Source organism: Bos grunniens, chromosome 3, assembly GCF_055505025.1.
Source record: "Bos grunniens cultivar Pamir isolate PY7600 chromosome 3, Bosgru_T2T1.0, whole genome shotgun sequence".
In the NCBI taxonomy this organism is placed as follows: Eukaryota; Metazoa; Chordata; class Mammalia; order Artiodactyla; family Bovidae; genus Bos; species Bos grunniens.
Genome location: NC_141167.1, coordinates 91,140,062 through 91,160,471, shown reverse-complemented (window position 1 = coordinate 91,160,471; position 20,410 = coordinate 91,140,062). Strand labels below are relative to the sequence as shown.

Genomic DNA, 20,410 nt, shown 5'->3' with positions numbered 1-20,410 from the left:
AAACCACTTCAGTATTCTTGCCTTGAGAACCCTGTGAACAGCATGAATAGGCAAAAAGGACCCTAAAAGATGAACTCCCCATGTCAGTAGGTGCCCAAAATGCTACTGCAGATCAGTGGAGAAATAACTCCAGAAAGAATGAAGAGTCTGAGCCAAAGCAAAAACAACACCCAATTGTGGATGTGACTGGTGATGGATGTAAAGTCCAATGCTGTAAAGAGCAATATTACATAGGAACCTGGAATGTTAGGTCCGTGAATCAAGGCAAGTTGGAAGTGGTCAAACAGGAGATGACAAGAGTGAATATCGACATTTAGGAATCAGTGAACTAAAATGGACTGGCATGAGTGGATTTAACTCAGATGACCATTATATCTACTACTGTGGGCAAGAATTCCTTAGAAGAAATGGAGTAATCATCATAGTAAACAGAGTCCAAAATGCAATACTTGGATGCAATCTCAAAAATGACAGAATGATCTCTGTTCATTTCCAAGGCAAACCATTCAGTATCACAGTAATCATGACCATAAAAACAAATGTTGGAGAAGAGGGGTTCTAATGCCCTTACTTGAAACAAACAAAAAATTAACTAATACACCTGGTCCTTCAATTCTCTGTGTATAGGGGGTGGTAGAGGTGTAAAATCAGAACAGTGTGATACAGCCCTCACCACTCATGAAGAATCCAGTCAGTTTTTAAATAACCGAATAAAATTTAGAAGTTTCTGACATGCAAAGACAGTATCTAGGGAATTCCCTGGCAGTCCAGTGATTAGGACTCGATGCTTTCACTGAGGGGCCTGGCTTCTATCCCTGGTCAGGGAACTAAGATCCTGCAAACCAAGTAACATGACCGAAAAAACCCCAGAACCTATAACTGGTTCAACCACTATGGAGAAAAGTATGGAGATTCCTTAAAGAACTGAAACTAGAACTATCATATGATCCGGCAATCCCACTCCTGGGCATATATCCAGAGAAAACCACAGTATGAAAAGATACATGCATCCCAATGTTCACTGCAGCACCATTTACAACAACCAAGACACAAAAGCAACTTAAATGTCCACTGACAGAAGCATGGATAAAGACAATGTAGTACATATACACAGTGGAATATTATTCGGCCATAAAAAGGAATTAAATAATGCCATTTTCAGCAACATAGATGGACCTAGAGATGGTCATACTAAGTGAAGTATTTATCATACTAAATCAGATAGAGAAAGGCAAATATCACATACTGCTTACATATGGAATCTTTTTTTAGTAAAAATGAACTTATTTACAAACAGAAAGAATCACAGACTTTGAAAACAAACTTATGGTTACCAAAGGGGAAACATGGGAGGGAAGGATAAATTAGGAATTTGGGATTAGCAAAATATACACTATATATAAAATAATCAACAAGGACCTACTGTACAGCACAGAGAACTCTACTCAATATTCTGTAATAATCTATATGCTAAAAGAACCTAAAAAAGAATAGATACATGAATATATATATATATATAATGAATCCTTTTGCTGTGCACTTGAAACTAACACAACACTGTAAGTCAATATAAAAAATTTTTACAGACAGTACCTAAAAATAAATAAAGTTTCTGTCCAGGAAAAAAAATTTTATCTTTACTCACACACACAATGCTCCTAACACCAGATATTTTGGGGTTTCCCCCACACACGAACCAATTCTCCAAAACCCACTGGATATCCTGCGATTCAATTCTGACACTAACTAGAGTCAGTGCAAACCCCATAAGTTAAGGGTTTAGTCCCACAAGACTGCCCCCATCCCCACTTCAGACACCAATCACAAATAGAAGGTCCCCATGTTACCCACTTCTGTCTGACTTGGCTACAAACTGGAGGTTTCCATGACCCCCTCCTTGGATTCAAACACCTGCTAGAACAGTTCACAGGACTCAAGAAATCACATATGTTTACTAGTTTACTATAAAATAAGAAAATATGATAAAGGACTCAGATAAACAGCCAGACGAAGACACACACAGGGGGAGATCCAGCAGGGTCCAGAGCAGGAGCTTCAGTCTCCATGGAGTTGGGATGAAGCCCCCTCACAGCATACCTACCAGCAGGTGTATTCATCAACTCAGGAGCTCTCTCAACTCCATACTTTCAGGATTTTTATGGAGGATTCATCACACAGGCATGATCAAGTACTACCTCAATCTCTACCCACTCTCCTTCTTCAGGAGGATGGAGGGGGCAGGGGAATGCAGCTGAAAAGTTCCAAGCTTCTAACCACAGCTTGGTCTTTCTGGTGACCAGCCCCCGTCCTGAAGCTATCTGGAACCTACTAACAGTCACCTCATTAGGTCAAAAGACACTCCTATCACCCAGGAAATCCCAAGAGATGTAGGAGCTCTTTGTCAGGAATCAAGGGTCTAAAAACAAATATTAGACCAGCGCGCATTCCAAATACTCTTTTCACTTTGGAAATCACAAGGGTTTCAGCTTTGTGCCGGGAACCGGGGGCAGAGATCAATTCACATATTTTGTTACTTCACACTCTTGGTCTCTGGCCAACCCCCTTTACAGCAAAATGACACACAACTCAAAAAAGACACTGGCATATTGTTAGAATCCCATTCAGTCATTAATAACTGGACCATCCGTCATCATATGATATGAAAAATAAATTTCCAGGCAAGGCCACTTGGGTTTGCACGCTTCCAGTTAATCTTGTCAGGTTCCAAATGCAGGTATGGTCTAGGCAAACATACGATTTCATTCTTTTAGTTGTCTGGTTGAACTAAGATATGATATCATCTACTACTCTGAGCCCTTCTGAGGTGTTAATATTGGATTTCCCTCACTATAACCACCCATTTATTTCTTTATCTTCAGCTCTTCCAACCCAAACTCTTCCAACTTTAGAAGGAACATCAGGTTCAGCCACTGTGCTGATCTAGATAACAAACAGCAATACTAGTTTAGCAAGTTCCTCCCCTTCAATCCACTCATTCATTTAGGGTAAGGTTACACAGGTACAGAACTACTGGGCTATTTCTACCACCAGGCAATATAGAGACATTCACTGTTGACCTCAATTTTGCGAGATGGAATGAAAGCACAACATACCCAACTAGACACTTAGGAACCTTGACCCCAAATTTTAAATTAGAGTTAGTTTCTTGCTTAAAAATCATCCATTTCCAGCACTTATATTTGCAGCCCTGGTCCTGGTAACCACTGCATCAAGCAGGTGAAAAAAGCTGATATGATATGGGGAAGAAAGAAAAAAGTATAGTTATTACACCAGCATTCTTCTCCCTTGGTAAGAAGTGCACAGTCATTCCATACCCTCTTCCCCAGACTCACCTATAGAGTACGGCCACTCCTTTAACCACACCCCATGTTGTGAGTACACTTTGATGGTATATAATAAGCCAGCCCTTCATGTCTTTATCTCCCCCATCTTAAATAACCAATGTTTTAACTGCCCATTCCAGTTCTCCATCAAACTAGTACCCTGAGGAGGATCTCTCTCTGCCCACTGTTGGGACATTATGGCCTATAAGGTATATACTTTGATGTGAAGAGATGGCGGTCAACCATCTAAATTGGTACAATTATCTTCTCTTCTGGTTAATGGCAACCCACTCCAGTATTCTTGCCTGGAGAATCCCATGGACGGAGGAGCCTGGTGGGCTACAGTCCATGGGGTTGCAGAGTCGGACACGACTGAGCGACTTAATTTTCACTTTCTGGTTCTTTTAAAGCACCCTTGAACATTGGCATCTACCATCAGGTAAACAAAGCCTGGTCCAGAGTCAGTATCTACTCTATCAGGACTCATTTGTAGCCCCTCAGGCCTACCAGCACCAGGCTCATTTACCAGCTATGTTCAAGCCTTTCCACCAGAGCAATCTGACACAACCATCTGCTGTCTTTGTCTCTTTCACTTGAAGACAGAACATTATTCTGTCAATGATTACCATCATTTCATGCCTCAGGGGTACAAGACAACTATGTCTATAGATTCAGACTATCTCTGCATTCCTGCAGTGTCCCCGTATCTACTCATTCAGGGACCCAGGTGGCCACCTCAAGAAAGCACACAGGTGTATTGGCTTATTGATCCTATTCACCTTCTGAACCTAGAAGGGGCTTCTCCTGGTGGGCATCAAGAAAGTCCCACTTTAATACACCCTTCAAATTCCCACAGTAATTCCCACAGGGTTCTGCCCCTTAAGGGCATTCCTTACACAGGCCAGGTTTTCACTGCTCTTCTGCCTGACCATATGGCCTGGCCACTGCCCATGAGTCAAACTCAAACACAGGGCTTTTACCACTGTTCAATTCCTACTCTAGGAAAGAAGAGGACTCTAGGAAAACAGCATGCAATTCAACCCAATTAGCTCATGTCCTTACCTTCTTCAATCAGTGATGACCTTCCAAATAGAATGCTGTCCATTCACCTTGCAACTGTCATTCAAAAACTAAGCAACTCTTTGCTGGTCAGTTATAGGACACTGCTAGGTGATAAGAGAACCCAGCAGCTCTTCACACAGTTCCAGAGCCAGTCCTAGGGGAAAAGAGGCTCCCTACTCTTCAGGATCTCCTCCTCACATTCCCCAGGCAGTATGATCCTGTGTAAACCATTTCCACTTTATTACTCTTCTGGGCACTGCCCTCCCCTGGAGTGTTTATCAGACATTATGCAACACACCATGACTATTTCATATTTCAAGATTACTTTATGAGTTTTAGTCATAGTGGCAGTTTCAATGAATGTGTGGTAGCAAGCCAACAGCTACCCTTCAACTGGGAATTCTGCAGTCTGAAGTCCTAGTAGTTGTTGCTGGGAGGCATTCAGGTACACACAGGGATATCACACAGAGAATTTGTTCATACCAACACTCCAGCTTCTACCCTATGATGTGTGGGCCTGGTCCATCTGATTGGCTCCCACTTAGCAGGTCCAATTAATATTGCTCGAAGGGTAGATTTACATGCCTTCTGTTTTATGATACTATGTGGTAGAGGAAACACTCCCTGATCAGATACAATGTCTGTCCTCATTATATAATCAGGTAAAAAGTCTGATCAAACATATCATTCTCCTACAAACTTTAACCTTACATTCTTAACTGTAGTCTCCACTAGGGCTGATATTAACAGGTTTTCATTTTACAATACTAAGTAAGAGAAGCAATCCCCAGATGTAACACCCATTCCCATAAAATATTCAGATAAAGAAGATACAGCTTTTTTACATAAAGCCTGTTTAAACATTCCTACTTATCAACTCTTATATTTTTATGTTCTCAGCTGCGTCAGATTTCACAAATGGTTTTGGTACCAGAGGGCAAGATGCTCTCCTATCAAAAAATCCTGGCAAATTCTCTGCCTTCTAACCATTATCCACTCTACTGCAAAAGGTTTCACGGTACTCCCACCATAGGCTGAGCCAAGGGACCCTGGTCCTCTTTGTCAATTTTTTTTTCATCCATGCCACAAGGCATGCGGGATACTAGTTCCCCGACCAGGGTTCAAACCTACACTCCCTGCAGTAGAGGTGGGAAGTGTGGCATCCCAACCACTGGACTGCCTGAGAAGTCCCCCTTTGGGTCAGTTTTTATCCCATTTAATCTGCCTAACCAATGACTCAAGCATTTGCTGGTCATGTTCTTCACTGCACTCTCAGTCTTTGGACTTTTAGACTTCTTCAAACTATTAAACAGAGCAGATTCAAGGCCCTTTACTCTCCGGGGATCAGGAAGAGGTCCCTTCAGCCTGCCCAGCCTTGGATAGTGCAGTATTAAAGCCTTTGTTTCAACCCCATTAAAGTCCGTTTTATTCATCCCATTTCTTAAAAGTCATCTTAAAGCCTTCCATTCTCTATTCTGCTTTCCATAGGTTGGATCCCATGATTGTTCCCGGTTTCGTTTTGCTAAAAATATTTGCTTTATTCCCCACATTTCTAAAACCTGTTTAAAAATGTTCACCTTGCTAAGATCAGTTCCTTGACTCTCTCCTTTGCCTTTCCTCATTATTACTAACCTAATGTTTCTATTGGCATCTATGTAAGATCCCTTGTAGCTCAGTCGGTAAAGAATCTGCCTGCAGTGCAGGAGACCTGGGTTCAATCCCTGGGTTGGGAAGATCCCCTGAAGAAGGAAATGGCAACCCACTCAAGTATCACTGCCTGGAAAATATCATGGACAGAGGAGCCTGGTGGGCTGCAGTCCATGGAGTTGCAAAGAGTCAGGCATGACTGGGCAACTAACACTTACTTACTTATATAAGATCCAAAGGACAAGCTGAAGCAGCAAATGCAAAAGGCTTCCCCATCTGTCCCTTGGCTTTGCATCAGCAAGGTTATATGGGGTGTCCATATAAGAGTTCCCCCTCAACCACAGCATTTACCATGGACTGGGTAACTATTCAGCAGCTGACTATCTCAATTATCGGAAAGATAAACCCACATGGCTTATATACGAAACACACTGTTTGTTTTCACTTAATATTTATTGGAGGAGGTGGGCAGTCCTCTTTTTCAGGCATAAAGAGACGTTACAGTGGCTTCTGTCCAATCCATTAGGCTGGCTGTTCCCTCAGGAATAAGCTGCTTTGTGTCTGAATCACATATGGCCATCAGTAGTTGTTTCACGCTAAGCTGTGGGTCCTTCATCAACTCAAACATGCTTTTCTCCACTGTAGCATCTAAAACCAGATACTGTTCCTAATTACTCCACAATCCATTTTAATAAAGGTTCTTCAGGGTATGCCTTGGTCTTCAGTTAGCTGGTATTACTGATCTACAAAAGCAAATGTCTTCTTCACACTATACTGCCTGATTTCAGTAGTTTCTTGGTTTTCCTCTCCTCCCACCCTGGCTACATTCTTGGTGACCAGAGGTCTAAGAGGCACTTTCTGCTGTCCTTGCATAATTTTTTCCTTGGTGGGCAGCTTTGGGCCAATGACCAAAGCTCTGACTTAGTGAAATCTGACCTTGGTCCAATATCAAGGTCTGACTCAGGACTCGCTTTTAATTTCAATTTTTAGCTCTTACTCATAATATTACAAGGAGAAGGCAATGGCGACCCACTCCAGTACTCTTGCCTGGAAAATCCCATGGACGGAGGAGCCTGGTAGGCTGCAGTCCATGGGGTCTCGAAGAGTCGGACACGATTGAATGACTTCACTTTCCTGCACTGGAGAAGGAAATGGCAACCCACTCCACTGTTCTTGCCTGGAGAATCCCAGGGACGGAGGAGCCTTGTAGGCTGCTGTCTATGGGGTTGCACAGAGTCGGACACAACTGAAGTGACTTAGCAGCAGCAGAAGCATTATATTACATTATTTCAATGTCAACTATTATAATTTGGTTATCACAACAACCAAGAGATTAAACATTTCACCTTATTAGTTTCCATGTCCTTATGCATCCAGTGGACCAACATGCTGGGAATTGGATTCATCTCTAAATTCCATTGGTAACTTTCACCTTTAGTAACTGAGAGCAGCAAAGCTGCTGCTCCATACCATGGGTGACCACATGCTCTCCCAGGAATCAAAGGTTCTGTATCCCCTGCCTTTTATCCTTTCTCTTCCCAAACCATGTTTCCATGAGCCAGGTCCATTCTAGCAAGTCTCACTCCTGTGATACCAAATGTCCAGGAAAAACTCCCTGTGCTAAAAGAAAAAATAATCAATGACACTTGTTAAAACCTGGTAAGAAAGACTTTATTCAAGGTGATGCAGGTTATCTTTATGAGTACAGGGACTAAAATGATGAAATTCTGCAGTGGGGGAAGAAATTGAGCTCAACTCCAAATACTGCATGGGCTAATACAAACTCATAGCCATGAAGCAGGGTGGACAGACAAGGTCAATGGATGGAAAACTGGAAACAACAAGGGTAAGGGGGGTTCTGGCTAAACAGACCTAAGTGGATTCTTGCTGAAGATGATCCATGGTGATTAGACATCACCTAAGAGGTGGCAGAAGATGAGAAACCAGATCATAGGTCAAGGGTGATCAGATATCAGGGGTTTATTGCTAAACTGACTTAGCAGGATTCTTGCTAAAACTGCATCTTACAAGGAAGTATACAGATGAGCCTAGTAGAAGGTGGTTCAGGAGTCCAATTAAAATGTAGTCAAAGAATCTTTGTCAGGCCCCTTTCTGTTTAAAGACAGGAGAAACGTAAGTCTGTTTTCTCACTCAGTGGTCTTTTGCTCATGAAGGACCAGGGTAAACCTTCTGTGGAGACTTGGTTTTAGTGGATATTTGCTCAATGGTGCCAGCAGTCAAGCATTTAATAATGGCAGTTTCTATGAAAATAAAAGAGAAACCAAAATTAATAGCTAGAGACCCAGTTTCTCAACCCAGACGCAGCCGGTTGGGATTCTTAGATTTTGAGCTTGAAGCATCTTTTAATGGTAGAGTGAGGATGGCAGTGGTCACCTGAAGTTTCCTGGTTTGCAGTTTGAATGTCTGTGGTGATGGCACTAAGTATTCAGCAGGCACAGAGGCTGCCCATATGCAAGGTGTCGTGGTCTTTTTTTTCAAGTTTATACCAAGTCATCCAGCTTCATCTTGCACAATTTCAGGAAAACAGCAATTTTAGTTCTCAGGGATGCCACGTCAGGAGGGTGGGAGAAAAACTGCAAACATCAGTTTGGAGCGTCATAGCCAGATATCAGAGGAAACTAGAATTGAAAATGTGGTAAGGACTGGCCAATGAGCAAGACAGAATTCACAAGACTGCATTACAGTTTTATACTGAAACAAAAAACTTTCTCTCTACAGTCAACCTTTTAACTCTTGCTTACAAATTCCGATCTCATTAGATTTGTCCTGATTATTTACATAAGTGCAGCAGGAATAGTGACTGACCATATAAGTAGGCCATATAAGAAACTTGCTGAAAGAAAACTCAGATTAGGCTTTTAAAAGCCTCTCGAGGCTAGGAAGACAGCTCAGGAAGCAGCCACCAGACTTTATCTCCCACTCCTAAAGATTCAGGAGAATTTCGCTTTTCTTGGGGTCCCCAAGATATCCTACGGGTCCTGAGCCAGCCCAGAAGCAACTTTCCTTACTCACTTATGGGGTTGGGAACCTTATCACCCAGATACCAGGCCAGTTTTCCCAAGAACACTGGTCCATGACCTCAACCTTGGTAGCTTAAACCAGATTCCATACACAGTTCACTCCTCAATATAACATTTCAACCAAAGCCATGGTAATATATCAATCATTTCCAAGTTCAATCCTGTTACAAGAGCATATTATTGAACTTATTCAAATTACTACACTGTCATGAAAATAAGAGTACTAGCTAAAAGTTTCTGAATTCTGGAGGAACCAGGTAGGGAGAAAAAGTAACTGTTTCTTCTTTGTTCACAAAGGTATTACTGTTGTAAGCTATACATAACACAACAGAAAAGAAAAAGGTTATTTAAATTTGAAGGAAAAAACATTAAAGAACCAGCACTGCTTCAAATAAAGAGTGATAAAAAATTATAACCATTCTCATTAGTTTATCAGTCTGATGTAATTAATTCTTATTCTACTTGATCTTGGGTTAACAGTTTTATCAATTCATCAGCTTCACTACTTCTGGAAATTCTCAGTCTTGTGGCATGGCCTTCCTGATGCCATCATGGAGCAGTCTTGCCTGTGACTGACTGTTTATACTTTCAGAGAAGGAGAGTAAAACAACAACTTGTTCGTGAATGAAAAAAGACTTAAAATGGCTATGATTAAAGTTCTGATGAGAGTTCATTTGATAAAGAAAATTATCTACCTCTGTGGCATACAATACTTCAACCTAACAACCAGACAACAAGGCTATTTCATATCTCTATGAACTTCGTAACTTTTCTGAAACACCTATATTAGTAACTTATATCCATACGTGTATAACCTAAGGTTTGTCCTCATTTATTTACTATGCTTCTCATGTAATTTAAAATATCAAATAAACCTAATTAGTTTAACGTATCCTTTTACATCACCGACTCGATGGACGTGAGTCTGAGTGAACTCTGGGAGTTGGTGATGGACAGGGAGGCCTGGCGTGCTGCGATTCATGGGGTCGCAAAGAGTCGGACACGACTGAGCAACTGATCTGATCTGATCCTTTTACAAGGTCAGAGACATATCCTTTGAGATTTTCCAGGGACCCTCTGGAAAGTCTCAAAGTTAGTATGAAATCAAACAGATTCCATTCAGAATTTGATTTTGTGACGTTAAAAATATCAAAAAGTTTTAAAAATCTGACTAAGATCACAGGTCATTGTGAAATAATACGTAGTAATCCATTTAAACAAAGTGAAAAAAGATTTCAAAGGCTCACAGTTCCTTAAAAAAAAAAAATAGCTCTTCTAATAAGAGACAACTCAATTTTTTAAAGTAATCAAAGATCTGAAAAAGACAACATGAAATACAGGAAATTATTTTGATAAGATACAAAATCTTTGTTTCCTAGAAAGATTACTTAGAAGGCAAAGGCACAGGAAGGACCGCCCTGGTGCGCCAATGGTTAGGAATCCACTTGCAGGGGACTAGCATTCTATCCCTGGTCCAGGAAGATCCCCCATGCCACTGGGCAACTAAGCCCACGTACCACAACTACTGAGCAGATCTTAAAAGGAGCGGATCAATAATCCAATAAAACTTTGGGATTCTAGTTTTGCATCAGGAATACTTATGTAATCGCTTATTTATCTCTAAGCCAATTTGAACAGACCTGGATTTTATAAATTAATTTGGTAATATCATCTAGAAATAGAAAAATTCTCGTATCTACAACATATCTACAGACCTATATAAACATACAGATTCTAAGAGATCTCAGTTTTCAATGGAAAATTTTAGTCATAAGTTAGTAAACACAGAAATATAAACTTACTGGTTTACATAAAATAATAACCTCTTGCATTTTCACTGTATTTTTATGTGAGTTGTGTTTATGGCAAATGGGACAAGTTAAGGTTATCTGTTTACCGATTTTGTACAGACCACCTTCCCTTGCCCTAATACGTAATCATATGGAGACTATGGACCAAATTTTTTAGGTGTTGACTGAGGAGATATCAAGAGACTTATATGGATGTCTCCAAAGCCCATTCAACTGGTGAAAACATCCAGAGTATTTCCAATTAGCCTTTTTCTTTTTCAGTTGTTTTTGGGGGTCCCTAAGTTTCTTTATAGTCTCCAGTGGACAGCAGGAGGTCCAAAGTTCAAGTGACTATAAAGATGGAGGTGAAAAAAGGTTTAGCAGGGTGGACATACGGATGAAGGATGAAGGGATTTTGAGGGAGACATATCCCAGGTGGTGCTACTGGTAAAGACCCTGCCTGCCAATGCAGGAGATGTAAGACACATGACATGGGTTCAATCTCTGGGTGAGGAAGAGCCTCTGGAGAAGGAAATGGCAATCCACTCTAGTATTCTTGTCTGGAGAACCCCAAGGACAGAGGAGCCTGGCAGGCTACAGTCTCTGGGGTTGCAAAAAGTCGGACACAACTGAAGTGACTTAGCACGCACACATGTATCATAGGATTCAAGGGAATTGGAAGAAAGACTGAAGGCGGTGAGAGAGCAAAAGAGGAGTAGAAGCAAAGAGAAAGGAGAGGGCTTAGAGGAGTCAGTGTAGAAAGATCTCCAGTTTCCCAAAGAAGTCAGTGAAATTCCACATTATTCTCAATAAAAGCATGACAACAAGAATGGACGCAGACAGAGTCAGCAGGGATTCAAGAAGGGGGTTTGGGCCATCTGATGAGTTCTCATGGAAGAAGTAGGACCCAAGAGAGAGAGAGGCCTCACAGACAGCCAGGAAGAAAGATTTCCAGTGTAAGGAGTCAAGGAATAATCCCCACTCAGGAAAAACAGAGCTAGGAAGAAGAGATTTCCAGGCCAGTAAGTACGGTTCAAACAAAGAAGCCTAGGACTCTAACTGAGCTTTCTTACAAACACAGAATCTGGGACTCTAACCCAGCCTGTGTTTATTTAGGACTCTATCCCATTTTCTGGAGCATACAGTTGACCTCTGAACAAGATGAAGGTTAGGGGTACCGACCATGTGCAAAGTTAAAAATCCACAGGTAACTTGTAATTGCCTTCCAAACATGAGGTTTCTCTGTATTCAAGGTTCTGCATCTGTGGATTCAACCAACCATGGACTGTGTAGTACTGGAGTATTTATTTACAGTTCAAATCCATGTTGTTCAAGGTCAACTGTACTCAGACTCTTAAAAATCTAAATCTGTCCTTACCAGCTTCCACAGATGTTTGTCCGGTGCAATGGTTCAGGAGTCGGACTCACCAATGGATCCCCGATCAATCAGTCAGGAGTGAAGATAAAGACTTCAAAGGTATGCACTTAGGGTCCTGGGTGAGAGGTCCGGGGGTCCAATGATGAATCTGATCCTATCCCGAGTTGTGGCACCACAAACTGTTAAAAGGAAAGAAATATTCAATGATACTTGTTAAAGCATGATAAGGAAGACTTTTGGGGATGCTTTCTCCATATAGGAACCACTGCAAAGAAGTTTTGAAGTTGGGGAAAAGAGAGTGGGCTTAACTCTGAATACTCCATGAATAAGAGGAAACTCACAGCTAAGGAGCAAAGTAGGGTTGGTGAATGGAAAATTACTAAGAGTAAACATCAAGGTAAGGGGGTTTTTAACTAAACAGATCCAACAGGATTCTTGCTGAAGACAGGCCAGGGTAATCAAATATCACCTGGGGGGTGGTATAGGTGGAGGAATCTGATCAGACACTGAGGATGGGGGATTCCCACTACACTGACTCAGTAGAGATACTGCTAAAACTACATTTTACAAGAATGTGCAGAAATGGTCTGGGATAAGGTTCAGGAACCTGACTGAAGTTTGGTCAAGCAAAAAATTTTTGTCACTGGTTTTTTCCTTTACTCACACATACAGTACTTCTGACACCAGATGTGCGCTTTTTCCCCCCAACACCAACCAATTCTCCTTCACCAGCTGGATATTCTGCAATTCAATTCAATTCTGACACTAACTGGCATTACTGCAGACCTCACTGCTTAAGGGCTCAGTCCCACAAGACGGCCTCCCACTTCAGACACCAATCACAAGTCCCCACGTTGCCTGCAACTTCCGTCAACCTGGTATAAATTGGAGGTTCCCAAGACCCACCTCCTTAGATTCAACCACCTGCTAAAGCAGCTCACAGAACTCAGGCAAACACTTACTTACATTTACCGGTTTACTATATAATAAAAAATACAATAAAGGACACACATGAAGAGCCAGATGAGACATACAGAGGGTGAGATCCAGAAGGCTCCAGTGCAGGAGCTTCTGTCTCCATGGAGTTGGGATGCACCACCCTCACAGCATAACGCCCTGTGGATGTGTTCACCGACTTAGTAGCTCTCTGAACTCCATACTTTAGGACTTCTATGAAGGCTTCATCACACAAGCATGATCAAATACTACCTCAATCTCTAGCCCCTCTCCTCTTTCAGGAGGATGGGGAGGGGAGATGGGGCTGAAAGTTCCAAGCTTCTAATCACAGCTTAGTCTTTCTGGTGACCAGCCCCCATCCTGAAGCCATCCTGGAGCCAACTAAAAGTCACTTCATTTGGTCAAAAGACATTCCTATCATCCAGAAAATTCTAAGAGATGTATGAGTTCTATGTCAGGAATCAGGGTCAAAGGCCAAACACAAAAATGAAAGGCGCTCCTAGTTCTCCTATCACTTTGGAAATTACAAGGGTTTCAGGGGCTCTGTGTCAGTAACTGGGGCATTTATATTAAGTCAGTAAATCATGTCCAACTCTTTGTGAATCTATGAACTGTAGCCCGCCAGGTCCTCTGTCCATGGGATTTTCGCAGCAAAAATACTGGAGTGGTCCTTCCCAACCCAGGGATCAAACCTGCATCCCCTGCATTGGCAGGTGGATTCTCTACCAGTAAGCCACCTGGGAAGCCTGTAACTGGGGACAGATACATATTTTAGAACCCAGGATTAATGAATTTTGTCTGCCAACTTTCTGATGACTACAAGTTAGAGCATTTGAGTTTGAATCATTAATAATTTAAAGCACTGCATGTGTTTTAAAGATTCAAAAATACATAAACCCATGTACACTGGTGGTTTCATAGCTGAAAGCAACTGATTTTTTTTTTAAATGTTACATTTCTCAGTTTAAAATAGCACAATCCCATCTTTTAATATCCTAAGAGTTCTTTTGCTAATGTAAGACTTCCCTCCAGTTACATTTCTTCAAGAGAACTGCTCTCCAAGGCATCTCACTTCAACTGAAAATGTCAATTTCACTAGAGGACACAAAATTTTTGAATTTTATTTGGCTTTGGGCAATTTGTCTTCATTACACAAAAATCAAACCTCAACACAAAATAAATGTATCCGGCATGAAACCACTGCTAATTATTGTTTATCTACCAATGGATGAGCTTGAAAAGTAGGCCACATTTATTTCAATTACAGCTACATGAAGTTGTGTTGTTTTTAAACCTGCACCAGATGTAGTTTGTCATAATCAGATAGCTGTTTCAAGAATTTCTTAGGAAAAGGTACTTGTTGCATTACAGCAGCAGCAGCAGCAGCATGCTAGGTTTAATTCAGACTGTGCTGCACATTGATATAAATTTTTACCTTTTATCTGTGTCAACAGAATCAGAATTAGTTAAAGGTGTCACTATCATAAAACAACAGAAAACACCATATTATTACACTGCAGATCTATGCTATGACAACACTTGGTTGTTAACATGAATTTCCTCAAGGAATTTACAAGGTAGCTTTCTTTCCTAACATAACCTATTTACAAATGTATAAATGCTTTAACCACTGCAAACAGAGACATTCTACTTGTATTCCATTTCTTTTTTAATTTTTTAATTAAAAGATAATTGTTTACAGAATTTTGTTGTTTTCTGTCAAACATCCAACAGCCCCTCGAGCTATTTTTAGTCACACCTCCAGCTATTTTTCATGTGTGTGACAGGACTTTTTTCAGAGACGACTCTATTAGAAGTCTGTCAATTAATAAATACATTGTTCAGTTAGTGGCAGGAAAATAACTGTATGTTAGTGGTTAAGAAGCTCCATAATTGCAGCATTTAATACCTACTGTTGTTCCTAATGCCATCAGGCTGACTCAGACTAATGAACTCTCCAGGTGCCACTGTCTAACACAGGCCTGTCAAGACGAGGACTCAGCAATGGAGTCCCCAGAAGAATTCATCCAACCACTGTACTTGCTTCTTATACATAAACAAAGAGTACTGATTCTTAGGTTATTTGCCACAAGGAAATGCACATCACTTAATTCTGTCAAGGATAAGTCTTCTTCTTTACAATGACTCTTGCTGCAAAGTCGCTTCAGTCGTGTCCGACTCTGTGCGACCCCATAGACGGCAGACAATGACTCTTAAAGTAGAACAAAAATTCTATTTATAAAAATGCTTGTTCGAGGTAGTACTGGATGTAGTAACACATGAAATTTTAACCCAGTTAAATATCAAAAACAGCACAAAACCTGCCAAAACGTGAACGGCAGCCAAAAAAAGAGTAGACAAGTCTTCATGAAAAGGATATAAAACCACATACCTGGGGATCATTCAAGCTGATGCACTGGATGATGCAGCCCAAAGTGGCCGAGGAGCCCCAACCATTCAGAGCCAATGCCGGTGCCCAGAACCAGCGAGCCCTTAACAGCATCCCGCCCCAACTCCTCCCAGCCCAGGACTCACATATTCCCTGGTCCCGAGAATTTTAACTGTGGTCTTCATACAAGTCTCCAGAACCTTAACACCAGGATTTCAGGCTCCCACCATCCTCCCGAAAAGTTCACAACATCGCAATGGCATTTCCCTTCAGAACTTGGGCTCCCGGCCGCACCCTCCGGCCAAGCATCTCTCTCCTGCCCCTCTGAGAGGGGGAGCACCCACCCACTCTCCCCTGCTTTCCTTTGGTCCCCGCCCAGCAACTCTACTCACAGGCTGACGGCATCGGGGGGCAGCGAGGTCGACAGCGCCCTCCAGCTGGGCGCTGGTAGTTTCCTGCGACTGCAGTCCAGCAGCGGGATGCGGCAGGAACAGGGCACCGGGCAGAGGCCTGCACGGGCGGCTGGCAGCAGGAGCACCACTGCCTGAGCGAGGAAGAGCAGTCGGGAAAGCAATCTTGACCCACACTCCAGCAGCGGCTCCTCCCGAACGCCTTGGGGCGCCGGCGCCATTTTTCCCTACTCCCCACCCCCCAGACCTGGACCCAGCAGAGAACAGCAGCCAGCTAGAAAAAGCAGCTCGGCGGAGACGTCTGGTGGCTGCGCGACCACCCAGAGAAACGGCGGTCGCCTGTACCCTCTAAAGGAAGGCGAGGGGCGGATACAGAGCGGCAGCGGGGGCGGCGGCCGAGGACACAGAACACAGGCCCTGTGGTCAACGCTGCTTCGCCCCGCCCCACGACGCAACGTCTTCACGCACAGGAGCCAACCAATCGGTGCCACAGGACGAGGCGCGTAGGGGCGGGACTCCACGAGGGGAGGTGTCGGAGACAGCGAGCTCCTTAAGGAGGACTTTAAGGTGTCCAGAGCTTGGGGGCGGCCCCTGGAGTTCCACTGCCATTTCTCCGCTGGAGGGCGCAGTGGCTCCTTAGGAGGGAGTGAGGGCAGAAGCGCTGAAGTCCGAAGTCCTGATTTGCAATGTATCTGCTATGGTACTAGAAAAGGATCTTTAATCGTCTCTGGGCATCAAGTAAGGGGAATGGCAGAAGAGGTGCCTCCGAGTGGCAAACACTAAGGGGGTGCGGGAGCTTTCATCAGCCCATTGGACTCCAGAGCCAAGCTTGGGCCTCCTCTGCAAATCCTGCTCGTCTATGGCTCCTGCAAATGCAAGGCAACTCCCAGTCTCCTAAAAGGAAGCCCCATCCGTTGGTGGACTCTTACGCTCATCAGAGCAGACAACCTATTTATTCATCTGTGTACCTCCAGCTTCTGTTCTGTCTTGGAGTTCAGTAAATGTTGATGGGGCCACACTTGCAAGGCATGTGTTTAAGGAAAATACTCCTCTTTCCTCTGATTCGGAGAATGCTGTGGTGTATTTACACTCACTCTCACAGAAGCAAGCAGGACATATAGACAGAGACTGTTGAACTGTCAACAAAGAAAAGGCTTGGGTGTGAGGAATTTTTTTTATTCTAAAGCAGAGCCTGTGGAAAATGTAACAAGAACAGTGAAGTCTGGCCACCTTGTTAGTGTGAATTCATATGACCAAGGCACAGTAAGGCCAAACAACCTGAAATGTAAGAGTTTGGAGAAGAGAAAGTTTTATTGAGGGTCATGCAGAGAGACTGGTGGCTCAGGCACACAAAAAAGGTTTTAGTAAATAAGTGTTAGTCGCTCAGTTGTGCCCAGCTCTTTGCGACCCCATGGACTGCAACCCACCAGGCTCCTCCATCCATGAGATTTTCCAGGCAAGGATACTGGAGTGGGTCTCCTATACTGCAGGCAGATTCTTTACCGGCTGAGCTACAAAAAGGCCAAGTGAGGGCAGGGGTCACAGAGTGTGTGATCAACTCAGGCACAGTTCTCTGACTGACAGTGAGGTAACAGGGTGGTGTCACCGGGTTAACCTGGAGGAGCCCACCAGGCTCCTCCGTCCATGGGATTCTCCAGGCAAGAATACTGGAGTGGGTTGCCATTTCCTTCTCCAGGGATCGAACCCAGGTCTCCTTCATTGCAGGCAGATGCTTTAACCTCTGAGCCACCCGGGAAGCCCAGCAAGATGGTAGGAGGGATGAAATCGCATTTAGAATCAAACTCCATGCCCACCAGAGACACTCAGAGGGCTCAAACAAACCTTGGGTATACCAGGACCCAGAGAACCCACAGAGACTGAGCCAGAACTGTGTGTCTGAGTGTCTCCTACAAAGGTACCAGTCAGCAGTGGCCTGCTGCAGGGGCAGGAACTCTGGGTGCAGCAGATCTGGGCATGGCATAAGCCCTCTTGGAGGAGGTCTCCATTAACCCCACCATAGAGCAACCAGAGCTTATACAGGACTGGGCACTGGGCACTTTGGAGGGCACAAACAGAACCTTGTGTGCACTAGAGCCCAGGAGAAAGGAGCAGTGACCCCACAAGAGACTGACCCAAACTTGCCCATGAGTGTCCAGGAGTCTTCAGCAGAGGCATGGGTTCATGGTGGCCTGCTGCAGGGTCGGGAGCACTAAGTGTAGCAGTGCTGCATGGGACCTTTTGAAAGAGGTTGCCATTAACTTCATCTCCACCATAGTTTGGCCTCAGGTCAAATAACAGGGAGGGAACATAGCCCCACGAACAGAAAATTGGATTAAAGATTTACTGAGCATGGCCCTGCCCATCAGAACAAGACCCAGTTTCCCCCTCAATCAGTCTCTCCCATCAGGAAGCTTCCATAAGCCTCTTATCCTTATCCATCAGAGGGCAGACAGAATGAAAACCACAATCACAGAAAACTAACCAATCTGTTCACATGGACCACAACCTTGTCTAACTCAATGAAACTATGAGCCATGCCATATAGGGCCACCCAAGATGGACAGGACATAGTGGAGAGTTCTGACAAAACGCAGTCCACTGGAGAAGGGAATGGCAAACCATTTCAGTATTCTTGCCTTGAGAACCCCATCAACAGCATGAAAAGGCAAAAAGAAAAGACCGTGAAAGATGAATTCCCCAGGTTGATAGATGCCCAATATGCTATGGGAGATCAGTGGAGAAATAACTCCAGAAAGAATGAAGAGACTGAGCCAAAAAAAAAACAACACCCAATTGTGGATGTGACTGGTGATGGAAGTAAAGTCCGATGCTGTGAAGAACAATATTGCATAGGAACCTGGAATGTTAGGTCCATTAATCAAAGCAAATTGGAAGTGGTCAAACAGGAGATGGCAAGAATGAACATCGGCATTTTAGGAATCAGAGAACCAAAAGGGACTGGAATGGGTGAATTTAACTCAGAGGACCATTATATCTACTACTGTGGGCAAGAATCCCTTAGAAGAAATGGAATAGCCATCATAGACAATAAAAGTCCAAAATGCAGTATGGTTGCAATCTTAAAAATGACAGAATGGTCAATGTTCGTTTCCAAGGCAAACCATTCAATATCACAATAATCCAAACCTATGCCCCGACCAGTAATGCTGAAGAAGCTAAACGGTTCTGTGAAGACCTACAAGACCTTCTAGAACTAACACCCAAAAAAGATGTCCTTTTCATTATAGAGGACTGGAATGCAGAAGTCAAGAAATACCTGGAGTAACGGGCAAATTTGGCCTTGGAGTACACAATGAAACAGAGCAAAGGCTAATATACTTTTGTCAAGAGAACGCACTGGTCATAGCAAACACCCTCTTCCAACAACACAAGAGGACTCTGCCCATGGGCATCACCAGATGGTCAACACTGAAATCAGATTGATTATATTCTTTGCAGCCAAAGATGGAGAAGCTCTATACAGTCAGCAAAAACAAGACTGGGAGCTGACTGTGGCTCAGATCATGAACTCCTTATTTCCAAATTCAGACTTAATTGAAAAAAGTAGGGAAATCCACTAGACCATTCAGGTATGACCTAAATCAAATCCCTTACAATGGAAGTGACAAACAGATTCAAGGGATTAGATCTGATAGACAGAGTGCCTAAAGAACTATGGACAGAGGTTTGTGACACTGTACAGGAGACAGGGATCAAGATCATCCCCAAGAAAAAGAAATGCAAAAAGGCAAAATGGTTCTCTGAGGAGGCCTTACAAATAGCTGAGAAAAGAAAAGAAGCAAAAGGCAAAGGAGAAAAAGATATACCCATATATGAATGCAGAGTTCCAAAGAATAGCAAGGAGAGATAAGAAAGGTTTCCTCAGTGATCAATGCAAAGAAATAGAGGAAAACAATAGAATGGGAAAGACTAGAGATCTCTTCAAGAAAAGTAGAGATACCAAGGGAAGTTTTCATGCAAAGATGGGCACAATAAAGTACAGAAATGATATGGACCTAACAGAAGCAGAAGATATTAAGAAGAGGTGGTAAGAATACACAGAAGAACTATACAAAAAAGATCTTCATGACCCAGATAATCATGATGGTGTGATCATTCACCTAGAGCCAGACATTCTGGAATGTGAAGTCAAGTGGGCCTTAGGAAGCATCACTATGTACAAAGCTAGTGGAGGTGATGGAATTTCAGTTGAGCTATTTCAAATCCTAAAAGATGATGCTGTGAAAGTGCTGCACTCAGTATGCCAGAAAATTTGGACAACTCAGCAGTGGCCACACGACTAGAAAATGTCAGTTTTCATTCCAATCCCAAAGAAAGGCAATGCCAAAGAACGTTCAAACTACTGCATAACTGCACTCATTTCACATGCTA

At 43.0% G+C, this 20,410-nt stretch overlaps 1 protein-coding gene across 4 annotated transcripts in view; it reads right to left on the bottom strand.

The window, feature by feature from the left end:
- Positions 1-16,495, bottom strand: part of LRIG2 (leucine rich repeats and immunoglobulin like domains 2) — a 66,469-nt gene extending 49,974 nt beyond the window's left edge. For 2 of the 4 annotated variants that reach the window (XM_086391916.1, XM_086391917.1), the window contains exon 1: positions 16,001-16,495. In XM_086391916.1, coding sequence (XP_086248042.1) covers positions 16,001-16,239 — 239 coding nt within the window. In that variant the 5' untranslated portion in view covers positions 16,240-16,495. Of the gene's footprint in view, positions 1-3,113; positions 3,225-12,262; positions 12,400-16,000 lie in introns of those variants that run through there. The other 2 variants (XM_086391919.1, XM_086391918.1) reach the window with 2 other exon arrangements.
- Between the last annotated feature and the right edge of the window lie 3,915 nt (positions 16,496-20,410).